General features: G+C 37.3%; 2 protein-coding genes across 12 annotated transcripts in view; both read left to right on the top strand.

The window, feature by feature from the left end:
* LOC110837603 (G protein-activated inward rectifier potassium channel 3) overlaps positions 1-1,970 on the top strand; it is a 61,955-nt gene extending 59,985 nt beyond the window's left edge. For 7 of the 8 annotated variants that reach the window (XM_022079893.2, XM_022079903.2, XM_087342605.1 and 4 more), the window contains one exon: positions 1,089-1,227. Coding sequence is in view for 1 of the 8 variants with exons in the window: in XM_022079894.2 (XP_021935586.2) it covers positions 1,089-1,252 (164 nt within the window). In the remaining 7 variants the exon portion in view is untranslated. Of the gene's footprint in view, positions 1-1,088 lie in introns of all 8 variants that reach the window. The other variant, XM_022079894.2, reaches the window with a different exon arrangement.
* LOC110837602 (G protein-activated inward rectifier potassium channel 3) lies at positions 1,273-22,438 on the top strand. Of its 4 annotated transcripts, none has more exons than XM_022079892.2 (6): positions 1,906-3,180; positions 15,148-15,513; positions 16,341-16,813; positions 17,844-18,086; positions 18,800-18,931; positions 19,660-19,801. In XM_022079892.2, exons 1-5 carry the CDS (start codon positions 2,864-2,866, stop codon positions 18,907-18,909), a joined length of 1,509 nt encoding a protein of 502 aa, XP_021935584.2. In that variant the 5' UTR covers positions 1,906-2,863; the 3' UTR covers positions 18,910-18,931; positions 19,660-19,801. The 4 variants fall into 4 exon arrangements, with proteins under 4 accessions (XP_087198734.1, XP_021935584.2, XP_087198735.1 ...); XM_087342609.1 differs by lacking the exon at positions 18,800-18,931 and adding an exon at positions 10,823-12,459 and having other exon boundaries at positions 3,039-3,180; positions 19,660-22,438; XM_087342610.1 differs by lacking the exons at positions 1,906-3,180; positions 18,800-18,931 and adding exons at positions 5,277-5,417; positions 10,823-12,459 and having other exon boundaries at positions 19,660-22,438.
* Positions 22,439-22,910: the final 472 nt, after the last annotated feature.

Below are 22,910 nucleotides of genomic sequence, written 5' to 3'. Positions count from 1 at the left end.
TACCATTATGTGGGACAGACTGGAAGGAAAAGAAATCGGGGGCGTGGTCCACTAATATTAGTGGGGGGGGGGGGGGGGAAATGCTCGTTAACACACTACCAGTAAATTGCATGAGAGTCGCGACACTTCCTACTTGGCTGGCTGGCATTGCTCCACATAACCGTCTGAATTACACACGAGTGAGTACCTTCTTCAACCGTTAGTTCCTCCGACCTTCATTTCTAATTAGAAATGCCATGTTTTTTTCCTGACACACGACAAAGCCATTAGTGTTGTTTCTTCCACGTGAATTATCCATGGACGAAGGATAGAGCACTACTAGTGGAATCTTTATTTTATTTATTTCACTTAGACTTTATTTTTAATATTTTTATCTCTGTTGTTCTTTTTTCCTTCTTCCTTTGTTTTCTTAAAACTCGTTTTTCCCTTCCTTCTTTTGTTTCATCTCTTCTTTTCTTTTTCGTCGTATGCCGCAGAACACACATTGAACTCCTACTCCGGTTTCGTGCTACTCCCACCTTGTTTGTAACACCTTACGTACGTCACTATTTCTGGAAGGCAAAAGCTCTTCGAACATGTTAGTGTTGTTATCGTATCTCAGTCTTACCCAAAATAAAACTCACTGCTGCTATTCATATGTCATACACCACTCAGAACGGAGATTTATCGAAGATAGTCACCTTCGGACTTACAGCCGTGAATACCCCAAATCCTATTACAGAAATTTAATAATTACAGGCCTGACCTTAGCAAATTCTAGGCTTACAATGTGGTTGTGTCTTGTACCACTCGCAGTTAACGTCATGGACTGAGTTCCTTCTTGAGAAGCTAACGGTCGCTCAGCTGGTCAAGTAATTCCTCTTTTTTTATGGAACACTAAGACTCTTTCTCCTTCCGCTCTGTTCGTCACCGGTCGCTGTCCTGACCCATATGAATCGTCTGCTTCTTAACGCCCTGTTACTTTCAAATACGTTTTCATCTTATTCATCCATCTACGCCTAGATCTCCCATGTGGTTTTATCCTTTCAGGTTTTTAAATCACATTGCTGTATGAGATAGACCGTTCAAAGCAATTATTTTCTTCGCAGGCAAAGAAGGAGCGGTGAATATCAAGACAGTAAGTCCGTCCAGTAACCCGACACAACCATTATCAGCCTTAAGCAGTTGCGGGCACTCTGAGCAGCAGCGTGTGGATCAGTCTGGCGTTGGTTTTGTATTTTCTGTGGAGCTCGAAGTGAATCTGACACAATAACGGTGCAGTGACTCCACGTAACAAATAGCTGCCTCTCGATTTGAGTAACTCCTTAGATTTGGAAGCAATGCGCGTTCCGATTTGACTTTGAAACGACTCAAAGGAATCACGTACTTAACTCTGTGAAGAATATTTAATGGACAATTTAGAAAAAAAGACTGTTTCTCGTAAGAACACGCAAGTAAGCTTGCTGAACAGAGAAATAAGATTTTTCTAACTAAATGATAGAAAATAAACAGTCGAAAAAGAGATTGTTGAATGAATATGGGCCTACGGTGTCATAATAAGTTTAAAGTATCCCATTTCCAGAATTTTTTACATAAATTTTGAAAGGACTGTCCATGGATCTGTTACACTTTCCTCGTGCGTCATTTATACGAAAACCAGTGATTGCTTAAATAAATGTTTACTTAGGTTTTGTTTCGCCTCCGTATTTCAAGAACATTTTATGTTTTCCTCAATGATTATTTACGGATTTTATAAAACCAAATGTAACACAAGGACAAGTGCGTTCAATATATAGCAACACTGTTATATCCGAATCATTATTATTTAGTTTTGAGGCACGAGAACTATTAATACATTTATTTTGTTAACGAAGTAATTTATTTTATGGCACAAAATCACTAACGAATATAAAATAATTTGAGATGAAATAAAAATTTTAAAGTGAATCTCTTCGTGTAAACAGAGTAATAAAAAAATTTCTTGGAAAATACTTGATTGACGTAACTGAATGTTTTTCAGTCCGAAACGCCGATATAAAAATTATATGTAACAGTGTAAAATTTCTAGAAGATTCCCGTTTATTACAGAAGAATCTAATTTTAGTTCTGCAAAAACTGATGGATGCCGAAGGTTGTCATGACATTAAAGCCTGCACAGGAGGGTCAGAAAGATCTGTCAAGCTAATGTGATTGAAGAAAGCCAGTCAGTGTTTGTTGTCCTGTAAAGATTGTGCCCAACAGTAAAATCGTGTCTTCAAGATGTTCGTTAAAACGGTTTTTTGAAGTGTATGAAACAGCGCTGGAATGGTTATTTTATTTGTGTGTGTCAATTTTGCCTTACAACTTTTCGCCGCCCTCGTAAGGCTGCTATGTGTTTGAACAGGAAGAGTGACCTCCCACCAACTCAGCTTACCGTGACTTTGCTGTACCAACTCATTCATCTGCCAACTCGCAACAGTGAGTCGTGCGTCAACTAGAACCGTGTAACCGAACGTAATAAGAAACATTTGCTTATCTCCATAATAATTACCAAATTAACGCGCTGGGTGCATTTCAAGAGCAAGAAGATGACGAGATCTCTACACCAAATGTTTGATCGCGTCTGTTTTTTATAAAAAAAAATCAACATCGGAAAACGTGATCGTCGTAACCTTGAACAAACTCAGATTGAAGTGACTGGTTAAAATTCAGTGAATAATTCAGTAATTGTCTTACAATTAGAATCTTACCAAGGCTGAAAACTTAACTAAACCTACAAATGAAAGTGTGAGAAGAAAGTGAAATGTACTGAATAGTCGTGAATGTGTTGTGTGTGAGGATATTCGCACCTGTAGCATGTCCAGTATTGCCAACATTGTCATAGCGAACCTCGAGACTTAGTGCTATGAAGGTTTTCCACATGATTGGTAGAGACGAAGACGAATATGGAGCGCCCCGGGCTCCAACAGCTGTGCCTGAAGATGACGAAGTGGATGATGATGATGATAATGATGAACTTTCGTTTTATTGCTGTGATAATCTCGGTAAAGGGGCATCCCAGTCTTCGGGTGCCATAATACCTGATGCTGCAGCTGAGGCCACCGGATCCTTGCTGAGGGCAGCAGGGGGTGGTGGAGGTGGAGGACGGGATGTCCTCAAGACGCCATGCACCCTTATTCGAGTGTCCACATATACCAGCTCTCTAAATCAGCCGACGATCAGGTAAGGAATACGTTTTTGTTAATTCACACCCCCAAACAGTGGCTAAATATTTTGATGTGGATCTGCTGAATTGTAATGTCGTGTGGTCTTGTAGGTTCAGCCCTGAATGTAAATTCCTCCGAAACGTTGGTGTCTTCATACGAGTTCACATGACGTCATGACATCATCACAACCTTCAGAATGTCAAATTTCATTGAGTAACTAAATGTAGCTCGAAACGAAGTTGGACTAATACTTTTAGTGGTATAAGAGATAAGAATGTTTTAAGTGATGTTTTACATTAGCGTGAAACTTGGTCTCTCATCGCTATTATTTATTATTGTGTTGAATTTACGTGATAAACACAGATGCCTTCTTTACGTCTGTCACAATTGATTCCTCTATGTTAGCTTTTACAATTAAAATTCACATCTTCTCCTGAAGAGAAATGGATTGGGACTGAGAATTAGGCGGTGTACTGGTCTGTTCAGAAATAAACTCTGTGAAGAGGACAGCTTCCGTCGTTTCCCTTCTTAACATCGTTATGTCCCTAATGGGTTCGCTGCTTTTCCTGTCTTTTGGCTGCTAGGCTTGTATGTTTTTCTTGTTGCGAGAGTTCTGACTTGTCGGTTCGGATGTTGTCGTGGGAATTTCTGTAGAATTAATTATGGAGCGAAGGACATATTGACATTACACAATCCAGCTTAGGTTCAATCGGTACACTCTCACTTTCTTGAATACTAGTGACATTTTTGTTAGATTATAAAAGATTCACAACATGCAAACATGCATGCATATCTGGTCTGTAGACTTAGACCTGAATGCGACCTTATCTCTGACTTTAAAGCTATGTTCACAGTCCGCTGTAGTCTATTTGCCCTATTTGTAATGCTAAGTCAACTGTTTTATTTTGTGACAAGTGTCTATGCTATTTGGCCCGAAGGAGTTCCCGAGGCAAAAGTATTTCGATATGGTTGATGATTCGATCTTCTGTAATTGAATTGTAGCACTGCCTTCGTTATTGATGCAATGTTTTACCTTCATGATTCGATCACTTGAGCTTCGTTTGAGGAAAAATGATGCTTCGCTTGAAGGTTAGTTGGCATTAAGGCGGGCTCGAATTCAAAACCTCGTTTCCGTTATATGAAATTGTGCATTGAAAAATATAATGTTACTTTACTTGACATTATGGGACGTGAGAACTACATACATAAATTCTCGACTGCTCTACTGTGCCAGAGCACAATAGCATGACGTGTGAGACATTAGGCATGCTTAAGCCTTCGGTACACTACTGGTTATGTTCGAGCTTGCGGCAAACGTCACAAATTCTGTCGTCGTTAAATGCTTAAATTCACTTCTAAATGTCTGTTGACAAACCACGCGTTCGCGTAGGTAAATTTATGGTGTTTTAACAGTGCAAGAATTTTGTATTATTTATATGTTAGTTTATGACTTGATTTAGAAATTAATATTTTGTGGTTTTAGTCGAGATTGGTGTGGCCCAACTTTGAATTTGTGGAAATTCATAATTCTTTAATGCTAGGACCTTCCCACATTACCTCTGGTTTTTGTCGGATGAGATGTGAAGGAATGATAGATCTTTGAATACCTAGTCTTAGATGGACAGACAATATTAATATGAATACAGAAGTAGGTTATGAGGATGAAAACTGATTTAACGGTAATTAACCTTCGGGTTCCATAGAAGACGGACAATTTCTTGACAAACTGAGCGTTTGTTAGCTTTTCAAGAAGGACTCTGCTCCATTGACTTCCTTAGTCTTTTAGAACCAATATTTTGTATATGAGCCATTCTGAGAAAATATGATAAAAATTCTGTTAGAGCTGTCGCAGAATATAAAATTAACATTCCAGATAATAGTATTAATTACGTTATGAATATTTAATTTCTCTTTAAGACGTCATATTAAACTTTGTTCTCATGTGTATTAATACATTGAAACTAACTCATACAGAATGCTCTGTTAGTGGATGCGGAAACTATACGTCTGTAGTTACTGAGCGAGTTTTATCAGTCACTTGTCTCGCAATCTTACGTCGCACTTATCTGTCCTCAAGATAGCTCGGGATGCGAGTTGTTAGCAGTTAGCAACTTGCAGATCATAGTGTGCTGTTAAGACTATTAGCGTAGCTCTGAAGAAGACGTTAATACCCGGGAGCTCATGAGAGACAGTAGCAGTGCTTCCAGTGCAGGAGTCTGTTCAGGGTAGAGCTTCCGACCAGGTGGACGCAGGGTATGCGAGATTTTCTTATTTCATTATCTGCATTATCGTAAACTGAGTACCAGTTCCGACATACCGGTTATCATGTTAGACATCACAATGTAGGATATGAAATTTATATATTTGTTTGATATTAAATAAATCACTCAGAATTCATTTCTCGAACATTGCGATTTAATGCCTTATTTTAACCAAATATTTAGATTTTTACGCCAAAATGATTAGTTAATGTCAAAGTAGTCTGGAATTATTTAATTTTGTTGAACCTACATCTGATTTTAAGGTTTATTTTACTGTTACCAGTAAGATAGCTGTTCGGCTGTATCAGAACAGCTCAGTTTGTTATTTCTCTGAAAATATATTCCAAGAAAAACTCTTACATACCATGTATGTACTCTGTGATTACACACAAACCATGATATATAATTAAGCAGTTCTATATTATTAAAGTTGAATAGGCTATATAATCATTTCTGAGGCATACAAATAATATGTGATATTCTATTTTTTATTGTCAAGCACTGAATAAAATAGACGGTATTCGTATGAACTGCTTCATAAGTTAAATATTAATTCTTCTTATGATAACAATCGTAATTTATTATACAGAAAATTTACTTTGTTGCGATAAAATTAAAAACACTAGGAGAGTGACAGTAATATTGTTATTATTTTTGTGTTAATTATTTATAATGTGTGTGCGTGTGTGTAAGATAAGTAATGAGCAGGTAAGTCGACATGTTGTTAGGTTTTTGTCTGCTAATATTTTTGCCAAAAGATTCAGTGCTTCACGTTTTTCTCTGAATATTATGAAAAATGTTTCTGTAGAGACTGACCTTCCGTTAAGTAACGGGAAGATAACATGCGTAAAATTGGAGCAGTTTGAGTAACGTAGTCATTTGTGTTTAATCAGTGCCATATTGTATTAAACCTAAATGAAACAAGGGCAGTGACAGTAAACTAATGTAACGATATCTCCCTATTGTATAATTAGGGCAGCTGAAATCAGAGATTCGCTTGCGTTCTGATACAAATTCATCATGCCTCCGTCTTCAGTCGATGTACAGTCAGAACTAGTTTGTCATGAACTCATCCATCATTGTAAATGGGCATTCACTACTAAACGATTCTTAAGTTAGCTTGTTAAATAGTATTTGATTAGGTTATGTTTACTTTTGTAATCGTACCGAGAAGATTAGCACCGCAATAAACCTTGAATATCGGATTTCGTATCAAAAGTGTTTCGTAGGGTCTACTTTCCCTTCAAACAAATGCCGGCTCAGTTCCTTCAAAAGCTACAGTAATTTGATGATTTCTGTCTTCTGGGTTGTTGCGCTGTGTAGTCTGGTCGATGTTAACCAACGTTTCTGAGGCCATACTGCCTCCATCATCAGGGCGATGAGTATGAAGATTTCTGTCTTCTGGGTTGTTAGGCTGTGTAGTCTGGTAGATGTTAACCAACGTTTCGGAGGTCATACTGCCTCCATCATCAGGGCGATGAGTATGAAGATTCCTGTCTTCTGGGTTGTTGCGCTGTATAGTATGGTCGATGTTTACCAACGTTTCACAGGTCATACTGCCTCCGTCATCAGGGCGATGAAGGAGTCAGTATGACCTCTGAAACGTTGGTTAACATCGACCAGACTATACACCGCAAGAACCCAGAAGACAGAAATCTTCATACTCACCGCTGTGAAAACCTCAAATCATACAGTAATATAATTTCAAATTCTTACCTACTTATCATTCATATTTCCCTATCTGTTCTTAAGACATTTAAAATATTTAGCCTAACTCCAAGATGGAAACTGATTTGAACTGGAATGCAAGTATTTATCAGTAACCGAGATCTTAATACAGGGACAAGTAAGATGGCATCGGTACCTGGCTTAACACGATGTATTGCACCTTAATGTAATTCGAGACTTGCGAAATGGTTGAAGGCCTTCGTCATAAATTGAACTCTGGTAGTTGCGAAATTGTAGTGATGAAACTAAATGACTGAATGAATATATTGGTGTGCAGCTCACGTTTCTGTAATGGTCGAAGCGCCGCAAACAGTGCGGTCGTGATGGCATGGTTACACAGACCAAGCTTGCGGGAAGGACGAGTGATGCACAAATATTGGCAGTTGATAAAATTGTTGGTGTCGCTATCTGCAGATTTCTGTGCACTCGCTGTATCACACCTGAAAGACGAGCTCATGACTGGAGTAGTTGTTTTCGAAAACATAGTTCTGAATATCCAGCTTCCTGCCTCCATCGTCAGGGTGACGATGGTGGAGGCAGCAAGCACCTCTGAAACGTCAGTAAATTTCTAAGAAAATACCAGACTACGCGGCTCAGCAACCCAGAGGACAACAATCTTTACTCTGTGCTTCCTTTGAAGGAAATGTAGCAGCTTTTAGTGAAAAACTCTTATCTGTTTTTTTTCGCTTGGAAGTCGCAGTGTGGCTTCTCCATCTCGGTCGTCGTAGTTCCCCGCCCACATCCTGGATATAAGGTGAAATATTTCATTGGGATGAGAACCGCTAGATAAGGTCTGTGCCTGTATTCAGTCACTCTCTCTTGTTTTTTTCCCTACCTTCGGAAATGGTTTTAATGTAATAGATCGATTGCTGTAGTGTCATTCTTTGAGGACTTTTCAGAGTAATAAAATATCGCAGTAGTCTGAACAGTTTTGTAGTCGTCCGCCATCAACTTAATGATCTCTGTTTTCGACCAGTGTTACAAATGGCATATTTGCATGGCTTGTTCATATGTTAATTCTCCAAATGACGCTGTAATGAGGTTATAGTATGACGTAAGTTCATATTTGTGTTCTTAAAATCAATTCCACGATAATTTTACGTGCCTTGGGTTTGTATTAAATTAACATGGCTGCACCAAATTACGAAATAAACAAAACTGCTAATGAACCAAATCAGTAAGATGAATGCATCCGAATGAACCAGCCAGTAAATTTTCCATTTGATGACACTTGAATAATGTTATTTTATGCAGATGCCTTTAAAACAATCATCCGTTGCTAAAGAACTCTATTAATTTGACAAAACTATTCCTCTGTAAGTTCCTCCTTGTGTATTGTAGACCGCCAAGGCCTTGCTGCTAGGTCAAAGATACTCATTTCACTTATATGAGTTTGAATGTCGGAGTGTCTCTGAACTTTCTTCCAAGTTATTCATTCCATTGGATTTTGTAAGTCTCACCCATTGTCGCAAACAGACCTGTCAACACTTTCTAACCCTGATAGTTGATAGAGTGTCACTAATTCTTCCTGTTTGGTAAGAAGATCATGAATCAATACATTGACTACGTGTTGTCTCAGGTCTTAACAAATTTTGAATTTGAAATTATACATTACTTCATTCTTTTCCACGACACATGAGCTCTGATGCCCATACCTGAGGATGAATCTGTTGTCTGGAATTCCGTTACATCGACGAAACTGTTGGGAGACAGTTTTCTTCCTTATGTTGGCGTATCTGTGAAAACACGTTAAATAGATTGAATCTTTCAGCACTTTATTTCAAGCGACAGCATCCAAGTGCCACATGCCTCGTTCTTTTTAAAAACAAAATTAATTTATTTTCCATATTTGAGTTTGTTAGTGTACGTATACCTATTAGGATATTTAGAGTCTATTCTAAATTTATTATAAATCACACCTTCAAGGTCAGTCTGCTGCTAATGCTATTTGCATGGGCGCTGTTTGAAAAAATAGCACGATTGTCATAAATTGTACACATCGTTAAATATTATAAGGGCGATAAAATAAAAGATGTTAGGATGGTGGGTAAAACGGTATGCATGAAAAGATGAGAAATGCATGCAGTATTTTTGTCGGGAAACCTCAAGGGAAGAGAAAATTTTAAAGACCTAAGTGGAGAGGGACGGATAATATTAACATATATCTTGAAGAGATAGGGTGTGAGTTTGGACATTGAATTCGTCTGACTCGGAATAAGGTCCAGTGAAAGGCTGTTGTGGACACGGTAATGAACCTTAGAGTTCCGTTAACTACGGGAAAATTCTTGACTAGCCGAGTGAATATTAACCTTGCAAGAAGGACTGTTACATGGAGTTGTCAGTTTAGTTACACTTACTACAATTAAGACAAACTAAACCGTATTTGGTTCAATCCTGTAAATCAGAATACCCGGTAGTTCGGCCGAAATTCGATACGGGCATCTCCCGAGTACACGTCTATGAAGTTATCGCTGTTAATTTGTTGATTTTTCTGCTGAGCTCGCGAGTCAGGTGGGCTCTTTGAGGGACGTCCTTTGTTTGTTGAAGTTGTAAATGACGAGGACATAAGATGACAGGAAAACTTGTTTCTCTGACGTATACGTTGCCAGAGAATGTTACCTTGAGCAACCCAGCCTTTGCTTGCTGACGACAATTACAATTATAAATATGTCCGCTGCAGGATCATAGTTCACGTTCAGACGAACTCTGGTATTCATTTTTCTCTGCTGATGACATGAAAGCTGCACAGGAATATGTGAAATACACGTGAACGTTCAGTGGTTATAAAATTATGTTGAAGGTCAGTTCTGTAACTTTTAAAATTAATATCAAGTTAGTTATAATTACCATAAAAAAAACATTTGAATCTCTCGTCTCTTATTCCTGTGCTGTTTGTATGTTCAGTAATTCTACATTCAGCTGAATATAAGCTGAAGTATTCGAAATGATATTTTATTTCAGGTTTATTCAGTCTCAAAAAATATAAATAATTTAGGATTATTTCTCCTTCAGTCTACAACGAACACAATCACAACAAGACTTGTATGTGACGAAGTATATCACAACAAGACTTGTATAAGACTTGTATATACTTCGTCACATACAAGTCTTGTTGTGATTGTGTTCGTTTTAGACTGAAGGAGAAATAATCCTAAATTATTTATATTTTTTGAGACTGAATAAACCTGAAATAAAATCTCATTTCGAATACTTCAGCTTATATTAATTTTTGTTTAAACTCCAGAGAAATCTGCGTCTTTTAATTTAGTTAAAATTGTTGGTTCCGTTCAATCAATCCGGGTCAGGTGGTTCCTTGTCACAGTGCGTTTTCAGGATGAAAGAAACTGCATACAATAAACACTCGCGGGACAACTGAAAAGGGGTGACCCTCAGGCTTAGGGTTTGGGCAGGAGGCTAACAGCTGATAGTCGAAAGAAAACAGAATGCTACGAAATGTTATACACGGCCGTAAATTTCATGACTGAGGTACTATCTTGTTCTCAAGATTGACTCTGCTCCACGGAGTTGGTTTATATAAGTCCACCCAACAAAAAGGGAAATGTGAGTGCTAATAATTGTGTTAAGTAGAATCGAAAGCCGAATCTCTTGGCAAAAAGGCGTCGCTGTTTGTATCCACCTCATGCTTCAACGTCGTCTTTATTGTTGCAGAGAAGTGTGCATTAAGTCGCACAGTGTCATCATCTTCAAGGGCGACAGCTCACGGTGAAGTTCGTATCCTTGAGAAAGCAACAACGCTCAATTGACTGCAGGCAACCCCCACACATTGTCTGTCGTCGCACCAGCTCCTTATTGTCAATATCGCCTCAGTTTTGCATGGACACTGGGCCGCGGTCTGCAAACACAGCCCGAAGAATATGATGAGTAGTTGAGGGTCTGTTTTTACTAGCCCACGCCAAGTTCTGTTTGTAGAAGAAATAAAGGGGACAGACAAATTTAGATCAGTCGTGCCCGTTCATTTCAGACGGGTGTTCTGTGGTAACAATACACAGCTCAGGATCCTAAGAAATTCATAAAACTTCTTTCCTGAAGAAGAATAATAGCACAAGATAATGCTCTGAAGGAACAAAGTCTTCGGTGAATTTCTGCGATTATACGAACACATGAGTACGAAGGGATTTGTAATTGAAATTGAAGCCTGTATGAAAATGTGTGCGGAATATTTTAATATCGTTGTACAGTACCGTTAGTGAAATTCAAGAAACCGGGAGCAAACTCTCAGGTTGTTAATACATCGAGAAAAAAATCAAGTCGTGATTCATTATCTTCCAGTGCCAATGTTTAATAATAATAATTACGGCTTAGCAAGGATGTATCGTAACCACAGACTTTCTTTCTGACCCTAAAGAAAGCGACAGTCATTTTCTTCTGAAGATAAACAAATGGACATTACGTGTTAGGCTTGCATATAATTTTCAATTAAATTATTTCTTTCTGATGAACTACTGAAACATAAACACCATTTCCTCAGGAAAACGTAAAGAATGTATGGAAGTTAATATATGTAAGCAACCGGTATCCGCGGTTTTGTCCGTATGTAATACAAGATCTTCGTGTGTATGTAACTGCAGATTCTGTGATGCAGTGATCTTTTGTGTGACTGAATGTACTGTATCTTTGAGGTAGAAGAATTTCGACGTGGAACCGAAACTGGAATATAATAATCGCTTCTACAGTGTTTGGGGTTTTGTCTAAGTCAGTAGCCCGTGAAGTTAAATTAGGAGTCACATTTCCAAACGAAGATAAAAATAATTATTTTAAAAGTTTTTACTTGCGATTGTATTGTGGTGCTGGCATTAATATTTGCGTCACTTCCAGAAATAACATCTAAGAATCAATGTTTTCGCCGACACGACACCATTACAATTTGTCATAAAAGAAGTTACCTTACTGAAGCATAACTTTTCCAGCGACAATCCACACAATCTCAGCTCTGTCTTGACCAGCTGGCATTGCAGTGAATTGTCTGCAAGCAAGGAGGTGCCGAAGACTCCGAGCGAAGAACACTCGAGCAAAATGTCAGACTCGACCTATGTGTTAAGTATGGAAGAACTCGACAGAAACAGGAATGAGTTGTCACTTGCCAGAGACGCGACCAATATCGTGGGGGATGGGAATCACGTGTCTGTGGATTCTGCTTCGTTGAGGAGTCCTGTGGACTCAATGCTAGGGGATGACCACCACCAGTTACTAGGAGGACACCTCTCCGCGGCTCCTGCCATCGCGAGTTCCACCTGGGGAGGTCGCCCCCGCAACTTTAGCTCCAAGTCCAGCACCTCTACAAGAAGGTACAGCCTAGCGCATAGTAAATGTTTCATTATACCCGGAAGGTCGAATTGTAGCCGGTTACGTTCACAGTCTGATATGGACCAACTTCTAGTAAAAAAATTGTGGATTCGTCAGGCAGAAAATGGAGAATGATGGTGCATAATATGAAACTGAAATTATATTAGGATCTAGGGTCTACGACTTTTGTTGGAAGCATTTTCTAATTTGACGGCTATTTAACGAAATACAAAAGAAAATAAATGTTGACTGTCTGCAGTGAAATTATCTTCGGAAGAATATATTTGGACATGGCGATCAACAAAGAAAGCTTTTGAAAAACAGGCTACTTCATATAGGACTGCATATTTCCAATTCTGTTTAAAACAAGTAAATAAACGGAGGGGTAGAGTCCATTATCATCTTGGTTAGTGAATGTGCCTTAAACTAATAGTGGAGCTGAAGACGTTCGCTGTTACGCTTTTTTTTTAAACCTCCTGAGCCCCTGAAACCTTGTGCGTGCCGTAAAACTATTCTGGAGTACCATTCAGTTTGGTAGATGCTGCTTAGCACTGCTTATAAATTTTCTGAGTAACTCCTATCGTCTGCTATTAAAATATCCCTTCATTTTCTTACTGTTAAGTGAGGGTCTAGAAAATGTCAAAATGTCGGCTCGGGGGACAAGTCGTCCAAGCACCGGAATGTCACGTTTGTTTCCTTCACGCTGTTCTGTAGAACAGTTAAGTAATTATGAAAGGAAGTCAGTCAGTACTCGACAGAAGAGTGTGTTTGTTTTAATTTATTAACCAAACGTTTAAATGTTTGTAAATGTAAACTTAGTTCATACATTTCCAGTTGGAAATACGGATTAGTCAAGAAATGCGACCGCCGAATTGGGAGCACTCAGCAGCTAAATGCATTAATATCCCTATTTTTAGATGGTCTGATTTTGATTAGCCTCATCGTAACCTGGATTCTTCTTTTAAAGCCCATGGCTCCTTTTATTGACATTCTACGTTCATTCGTTTGCAGAGCACGTGAGGTTTAGGTCGAAGCTGTCTGCCGGATCTCTGCTCTGATGGCCATTTCCGGTCCTGGGACAGGGTGTTCAGAAGTTAAATAAATCATGATCTCGAGCAAAACAACACAAAATGTGAATATATTTTATTATAAGATGCATTTAACGGTAATTCTGCTTCGTTTTTCGTACGCACACATAGCAGGCTTAAGTGTGAAATCAAGAATCGGCTTTAGGAAAGGCTCCATCTCCATTTTTGTTACTGAAGCTTTCTAATAATTAAGCTACTTTGTTGTTTTGTGACATCTTGTTTTAGGACAAAGTGACGTTTGAAATCAAAGCATCACTAGTGAGCTAAAAAATGCAAACGTAAAGCTGTCCTTGTTCTTTTTAGGCACCAAGACACGAAGTAGTTTCAGCTAGAGACATTCTGATTTGATGCACAGTTTTTAGATGGAGAAGATTGTTCACCTTCGCTCTTCGGTGGTGACAATTGGATGGAGCCGATCTGGACGCGGTGTCGAACAGGAAAATCCCTGATTTGAAGCTTCCGCGGCGGTGTAACTCAATAAAATATTCTCGGGTTCTGATGATGGGGACACAGATGGCTCCTGAAACGTCGATTTCGTCTTTCGACCATTTTACGCGGCTGATCGCCCGAGAAGATTTTATTGAGGGAAATCCCTGCCTCCTGGGCAGATTTGCTCATAGCTGCAGATAATTCTGACTGCAGTATTTGCCGTTCCAGGTGGAGGACGTGTTTGATTTGTGGGTTACGTTGTTATGGATAGTGTTAGCTAACAATAATCTGAATACACAGAATTAACAAAACACAAGCATTTTTTTGGCTTAAAACTTATAATAAACTTAAATAAGTGCATCGTGTTTTACAGAGATCAATTATTTCCAGACTCTCAAAATTGTGGTATAAACTATTAGCTTTGATATTATTTGATAAACTGTTCTTTATTTATTCTTTTGTTCACATTCATGTGACATTAGGTATGAGCCGGATATGATGAATTGTGATACAGGAGTGATGATTTTGTTATGTGGGAGCGTTACATGAGAATATTCAACTCGACCCGAACATTCCGACCAAAAGGGAATCGAAACAGTGTGTAAAAGTTATTTACTAACGCAGACAAATTAATCCACGTGTAGTATTGTCAATGAAAATTGGAATCACGTTCTAATTCCGCGTGCTGTGCGTTGTGGTGGCAGAGAGCTTACGATATGCTGATCCTTAAATCAGGGAGTCCTACCTCATGCCAAAAGAATTCTCTATATGAGAATTAATTCTAATACGAAACAGGATCTATCGCCTAATAAATGAACGAATTAATAGCAGAAGTGTGTGCAACTTATGAAGCTGTGTGGTTTCCTTGAAGCAGTATGTTCCTCCGAAACGTTGGACAGGTCAACACGGTATTATAATCTCAAATATCATAAACATTCGCCCTGTTTCCACTTGTTCAGTCACCCTGATGATGGAGGCATCAATTGACATTGTAACGTCAGAAAACTTCTACCAGACTACACTGCACTACAAAAGAAAACAAGACAGCAATGTTAATAAAATATCCTATCATAATATTCTGTGGACATCAGTCAAAATCAGATTATCCTGTATTGTGTCTTACACATAGAGCACGTGAATGCATTTCTAGTCTTTTGATACATTATATTGCAGAAGCAGGTACCGAAATGGTGGTACAGGGCGTTCAAAGATGCGACGTCGTGTGGTGCTCAAGTCAGGTGAATGTAATGTGCTGCAGAGCCGCGTAGCACAGCGCAGATTGCGCTATCTGCAAGATATATTTACAACCCTAGTGGACATTAAGTGGCGGTGGACACTTCTTGTGTTCGCCCTCAGCTTCATCCTTAGCTGGCTTGGATTTGCACTTCTTTGGTGGCTCATTGCGTTTACACATGGGGACTTTGAATTGGAACATTTGCCACATCAGCAGGAGGAGTCAGGATGGAAACCATGTATCAAAGAAGTCTACAGTTTTGCATCTTGTTTTCTCTTCAGCATTGAAACTCAGCACACCATTGGGTATGTACATGTTTTGATAATCTCAGTGAGTGAACTTCAAAGCTAAATGTAAATAATATAGGATTTGAGACTTTCGCAGCGAGTACAATCAATAAAATCTTCTCGGGCAATCAACCCTGATGATGGGGACAGAGTTGGTTCCTGAAACGTTGGTTTGCTATGGTAACCAGTTGACGCGACTGATCGCCCGAGAAGATTTTATTGAAATGTAAATAACTTATTACATCAATCTGAAATCTGGTACATCTGTCTTGTATTTGGAGATGAAGATATGTTTGATTCTCACACATTCTTGATTCAATAACTGGAATTTTACTCATTTCCTTCATTCCCTTGAAGCAAAGTTTCAGAAAGTATTTTAAAATATATGTTTTTGTATTATGCAACACTGGACTGGAAAATCTGAGGAATTAAATCATTATTCTGAAACTTAAAATGGGTGACAAAAAAAGCTGTTTGCCAGTGCCAAAAACCAAAATCTTGGAATGATTCAAATGTGTTGTTAGCAGTGAGTTACTACATTATTAGAGTTTTGTAAGTTTTATAAGTTCCATTAAAATTTTCTTATACAAAGAAGGCAACAATAAATGTGACTTATTAGTCATAAGAAAATAATGAGAATCACTATTCAACTTAACAGCAATCCTATGAGATTAAATAACACATACTGAGGAAATCCTAAATTTAAATAGTAGATCTCTCTTTCAACCACAGATTTCATAGATGGTAATTCAAATCTAAATTTTATAGAATAGTTGTGAAAATTAAGTTTATAAATACCTCGGTTATCTCTGAGTGATGAAGACATAAAACCTTTGTATCTGCAGGTACGGTTCACGGTCAACTACTGAGGAGTGTCCTGAAGCTGTCTTTGTCATGTGCCTACAAAGTATTACAGGTGTTATGATTCAGGCCTTCATGGTGGGCATCGTGTTTGCTAAAATGGCACGCCCCAAACAACGTGCTCAGACACTTCTTTTCAGCCGCAATGCTGTTGTGTGTTTACGAGACGGAGAACTCTGTCTCATGTTCCGTGTTGGAGACATGCGCAAGTCTCACATCATTGGTGCAACAATCAGGGCACAGCTGATTCGCACCCGTACAACCAAGGAAGGAGAGGTTTTGCACCAGCACCAGACAGAACTCAACATAGGTACTGACGGTGGTGACAACAATCTATTCTTCATCTGGCCAATGACTGTTGTCCACAGAATCAACTGTGAAAGTCCACTTTATAACATTTCGGCCAGTGACATAATTGACCGTGAATCTCGCTTTGAAGTTGTTGTTATTCTGGAAGGTAAGTGTGTGGAAGTGATCCATTGGTATTTTAAGGGAAACATCACCTTTAATGTAGCAGATAAATTGTACAATTTATGAACATGCAACAGACATTTACTAGCAATAACAATTACTAATAGCAATTTCTCCTGGCAGTCATTTTGTATTTGCTTGTGGTAAGATGAAGTACAAGAATTGCTCAGTAAATAAACTATGTAAAATTCAATTTTGTTTTGTATCTGAAAATTTACTATAAAAATGTAAATAGCATTGTTGAGTACGTAATTAAAACACTTAGACCCTCCACTACAGGTAAATTTAGGCAATCTGAGGGGCTAAAATTAAGATTTGTGACAGTCTGAATTTTGGTATCATTTAAAAGTATCATCATGATTATGAATTATGGAAGACCTCAATTGTCTGTTCCTAATCCACTAGATCTAGCTGTTCCCTTCATTTTTTCTTTGGGTATTCGGTTAGCAGTTTTAATTTTTCTGTGTTATTGTGGTGATATGAAGCTGATGGAGAATGGCCAATGATGGTTTTGTTGAAAAGTGCTTAAAAGCAGAGAACAGCAAATGCTTTGAATGTGTTTAACAATAGTAAAAGCAAAAATTCTAATAAAACTGCAACTTTGTAAGTGTAAATACTGAGACTACAGGCTAATTGGGAATTTCAAGAGTGCTGTTGGAAACAGAATGTAGTGAAGCCAATTATTCATTTAAAACTATGGATAGAAAAATTCTTCACATCAATCAAATTAAATGGAACTTTTTAAAAAAGCAAAATTTTGCATTAATTAAACTGACTCTCATAATATTAGGTAATATGCTATATTCTTTAAGCTGCTTAAAACAATGGTAGTTTGTTATTTGAGTAGCCCTTTTACTGCATATTTTATGAATAACTTTCATCTTAAATCAATATAAAATAATTAACATTCTGCCTTTATGACCATACATAAGTAATAAAACAAATTCTAAGGACAATGTAGCTGTTAGCAATAATATCCTAAAATTATTTAAATTCCATTGCTTTATATTATATAGGAACTATAGAGTCAACTGGTCAGACTACACAAGCAAGATCATCTTATCTTCCAAATGAAGTGCTTTGGGGTCATCGATTTCAGCCTATGCTTGTGTACAACAAGGAACGACAAGGATATGAGGTTGATTACAGTCGCTTCAACAACACAGACCTCGTGGATACACCACTGTGTAGTGCGAGGGATCTTGAGCACTTCTATCAACTTCAACAAGACCTGGAACAATCAGCTTCACCCAATCCAGGTAACTTACGTAACTTACTCAAATCACTACTGAACAGCCGTATTGTAGTTCAGTCACCATTTGTTGCTAGCTTTAGCTTTTCTATTAAATTTCTACTTGAATATGGAATTTCCAACAAATATTTAATAAGACTTTTATCAAACTCATATAAACTGATCTGTGGAATTTTAAAAAAGCTATTAATAATATTCAGTTTTAAAAACAACCAGACTAATTTTCCATCGTCACAGAAAACCATACTATTTACCACATTCCGCAATTTTATATCTTCCATGAAGGAAGTATACTACTACAGTACGCAATACAGGTATCAGCTAAGTGATTCAGACTGCATAACCTGGTAGTAATGTAGAACTGTATTCTCCCTGTTGCTCCTTCATTGCAACGCATATGTGAAAGCTCAGACTGGTGCCTGTAGTGAAGCAACAAAATATGTGTTTTTACCACCTGATGATCTGTGTCCTTGGAGTTTATGTTCTGGTGTATATGAAGATAATCTGTATGCAAAGCAAGAAAATTATTGAAAATATTACTGTTTTATTGAATGGAGAAGAGACAACATGCTTTTATATCCCAATTTAAGTTGTGTGGCAACCAGACTGGAGCATTCAGCATTGACATTGATATAACCTCTGAACAGATCCAAGATTGTGTGATGTCCCTTGTTTTGTGTGTGTTGTTTTGATGTGAATGTTGTGTGTTTTGTGCTGTAGCCGAGTCATCAGATGGGCAGCATGGGATGGGGTTAAGACGGGTTACCAGCGAGCCAAATGCTATGAGCAATATGGTCACTTCTGAGGAACCAAATCTCATGTCTATGTAGATGTCAGTCCAGTCCAATTGGTGTAAGTAATGCGTGTGTGTTTTGGTCTCCATTGTTGTACACTCAGTATTTTTCAAATGCTTGAGAATGTGCATTACCTCTTTCCTTGCTGTTTTTATGTAAAGGGATCTTCTTTCTGTTATATGTTTATCATAATGTATTATGTGTAATATCTATTTAAATTTGAGACTTGGTGGCTGAATGCACTCAGCCATGTGAGAGTCAAGGAACTCCATTCTCACACATGGCTGATCTGATGAGAAGACTTTATTCTATGAGCTCTGTGTTAAGGAGCTGTTGGCTCTTGAAAGATTGTGGAACATATTTTTTCCATCTCTAAGACATCAAATCCAGTGCTTTTAAGTGAGCTGTATACTTCTTGTGTTGTTTGTTAAGGGCTGTAATCTAGTTATTGTATAAATGGAGAATAATTCTGGACAGAAAGGATTCTTAAAATATGCTGTCTTAAGAAACACACAGCACAAGTGAGAATATTCATATGAAATTTCTCATCCTGATTATTTTGACATAGAAAATTTATTTAATGGAATAAATCAATTTATGGACAATAAATCTAAGTAGCTGCTTAACCCAACCTTATGCTTGAATATTTAACTGATATTATATAGTAGGTATTGTTTCTTTCCAAATGTCACCTTAACTGGCATAAAACCTCGTATAATTTCAGTTTTAACGCAAGGTTTATTTAATGTGCTTAATTGCCTTAATAATGTTTTGTTTTCCACACAGTTGTACGGCAACTGAGTAACACAGTGAGCAGTTTGTATTCAGCTCCTGCCAGCCTTGTACACGTCCGAGCATCAGATATCTCATCGCCTGAGCAAAGTCCTCAAGCCAATTCACAACTAAATACACATTTGTGGGCTGTTCCTGTGGACCACTACTGTCAGGATGACACCTCATTATCATCATCATCATCATCATCATCACACTGATAACTGTAAGGGTACCTGAATACTGTCTCTAGTACATTATTGAACATGTGTGGTTCATGATCAAATTACATCTCAGAAATAATTAAGTTTCCTGACAATCAAAACCCACAGTGCATCAGTACATGCTGTTGTCTGTTACCATGGGGCATTGCCTTTAATATGAGTTCCATCTATACCACTGTGATGGTTATTAACTTTCAACACTGTCATAGCTCAATTAAGAAATGTGACTTTGACTTATTCATTGCCATCGGTATGATACATCCTCCATAACATAATGATGACCATAATCTGCTGAATACAAACTTCAGCAACTGTACAATATAGTGAATATTTCTGGATAGTTATAATGGAACAGTTTTCATAAGATTATATGAGATAACATGTTTTAAATTAGTGTTATGTATTGTAACAGTTGAAGTTAGTGATCTCTTAAACAAATACATGCAGGAATACTGCAGTGGTCGGCCATGCTGTGGTGGCTACGTCATCTCCAGAATACAATCATAAATCAGTCTGCAGCTCAATGCAGTAGAAAATGTGATGTAACAATGATATCTTTCCTGAACAAAGCCCTGGAGGCATCTGGAGCTCATCACTAGCACAATGGTTTCATCTGTTTGGTTTGTGTCCCATAAGCTGTCTTCACTTATAGTATGTCAGATTGGAAATACCAGTGAGATATCAGCTTTATCCACACATTTCACTGATTAGTCGCATAAAAGATTTCTCTGTAATTCATTATTTGTTTCCTGGATAGATCACTACTTGTCAATCTCGATACCAAGAACTCCTCAACAACTGTTGAGTATATCCTTCAGATGCAGCTGAATGTTAAATATCAACCAAAGACTGTAACCTTTATTGTACAGGAGAAGGTTATTTCAACCCCCATACTACGGATCTGCCAACCAAACTTTTATTTCATGTTTAACTGTTCAGTAGTGTTTGGTAGTGCAATGCATGTTGGACTGTGCATACTATGAGGTGCAAAAACAATAAAGGTTAAATATACTGGTTTTAAAACTGTATACAAACATAAATGTCAGTAAAAACTTTAGAAGTAATACACTGAAGAGCTGTGATTTGTTACATATAATACACAAGTGACAAAAAAAGAACAATGAATATTATAAACTGTGAAAGAGACAGCAAATCATCTTATTTGAATTTGCACAGAATGCAATTCATAATAGTAAAAAGACTGGACTCTTCAAAGAGATAAATGAACTGAATGCTGTTTACATATGATAGTAAGGGACTTAATCTTTATCATGAAATCAGTATGACAGTACATCCTCAGTTGAAAGTATAAAGTGAAAAGTGAAATAAAAATTGAAACTACAAAGAAGATCTGGAGAGGAATAGGCCTGTAATATACTATCTGTTACAAAAGTTAAACTTTAGCTTCCATTTTGCCAGAGCTACAACTCAAACCATGCTGTGATTTTGATTGTGATTGCATGTTGAAAAGAAAAGTTTTGTGTAATTATAACATTCAGCATTGCTTAAGCTAAATTTAGTTTCAGAATAAACAAAACTCAGACGTTATATTCATAATGTGCCCAGCTATATTCTGGTTGACTATTCACTTGTTGAGAAAGAACATCATAAGCATGCTTGTTGTTTTGTTAGATGCAGTTGTCATTGCCTATATTGACAACATACGCATAGAATATTTCAGAATAACGAAAGACGTGATGCATGCTTTATTTAGTCTCTTACAGAAGGAATCTAGAAGCAGTCATGAAATTGTGACTTATAATTATGGTATAACTGACACTTCATATAAAATGTTTAGCTATCAAAGGTGGATGATTCTTGTTGCAATGGAATCTCAAAATGAAGGTTCAATTTGGAACTTAATCTATGCAACATTAGCCTTTGGTGTTTCGATACATAACCTATGGCATAAGAAATTAATTTAAAAAAAGTCACAATTAAATTTAAATTAAATATGTACAAGCACCTAAAGACAGATGGAGTAATTTTATAAAATAATTGTCCATAGAAATAAGATATATACTTAGGTGAAATTTTTTAAAACATACATGTTTTGTTTAGAAAACTGTCATTCACTGGCACTTACTACAGGTAATATGTACAAGTTGTATAAACCTTATATACACACATTGACATGTCACCAAAACAATCTTTAGGAAACCAATATAAAGTAAACTTTTACTTGTATATAGTATAGGTAACATATAGTAAGCTGAAGTAGATTTGTTTTGTATCCCTAGGAATTTTTCATCATCCTGCTTTCAGATCAATTTGTATGAGTTTTCTATGAGTTAGTAGTTATATTTCATTTGCTTGTGAATTCATATGTAATATATAATCTTAAGATTTAATTAATGACAACAATTTCAGAAACTCTCCAGTCATTCTGTGTGAGTGCCTTTCCCCTTTATAAGATTATGTATTAATTTATATAACAACTACAAGGAACGAAATTGAAAGTGATTGTCTCAGAACTTTCTGTTCACCGTAAAGTGTGTAAGTAACAAGACTGCTCTAGGTCTAGTGGACATACTATTTTTATAGCAATAAATATGAATATTTAAGTCTTCCTTCTGCCCTTTTTTATTGTTCTTCATATTCTACCATGCATGAAGAACACCTTAAAGGCAACCTGTGTGACCAGAGGTCATTGTTGCATAATGATGGGACCTGAAGTTCCATTGTTGGAACACAGTTATGTCACAATGGGAAGTTAAGTCCCACTGTTGGAACACATTTTGGACAATAATAGAAACAGGTCATTGTTGGAGCATTGTTGCATAGCAGTGACCTCAGATGACATTAGTGCAGCAATGACTCCAGATCACATTAATGCAACAATGACCTATATGATGTGGTATGAAGAACTGATGCCCATCTACATATAAATAAAAATTATGTTATGTAATTTTGGAAAGGTAACTTACATGGTTATAAGATCCAAAGTTGATTGTTGAATGTGAACGAGGGTCTTAACTTGGAATGGTTATAACATGAAGTCAGAAAACATGTATGGAAAATACACAATTGATACACTAATTT

This window comes from Zootermopsis nevadensis, unplaced genomic scaffold (genome assembly GCF_977971745.1).
Source record: "Zootermopsis nevadensis isolate Lab colony 2312 unplaced genomic scaffold, Znev_1.0 Znev_ptg000003l, whole genome shotgun sequence".
In the NCBI taxonomy this organism is placed as follows: Eukaryota; Metazoa; Arthropoda; class Insecta; order Blattodea; family Termopsidae; genus Zootermopsis; species Zootermopsis nevadensis.
Note: the sequence above shows the minus strand (reverse complement) of the source record. Positions and strands in the feature narration are given on the sequence as shown.

Excerpts from the sequence above, each read along its gene's own strand:
- LOC110837602 (XM_087342608.1), top strand. The coding sequence starts at position 2,864 with ATGAAGGTTTTCCACATGATTGGTAGAGACGAAGACGAATATGGAGCG. Across the intron at positions 3,181-15,147 it reads CTAAATCAGCCGACGATCAG|AAGCAGGTACCGAAATGGTG; the intron begins GTAAGGAATACG and ends ATTATATTGCAG. Across the intron at positions 18,087-19,659 it reads ATCAGCTTCACCCAATCCAG|TTGTACGGCAACTGAGTAAC; the intron begins GTAACTTACGTA and ends TTTTCCACACAG.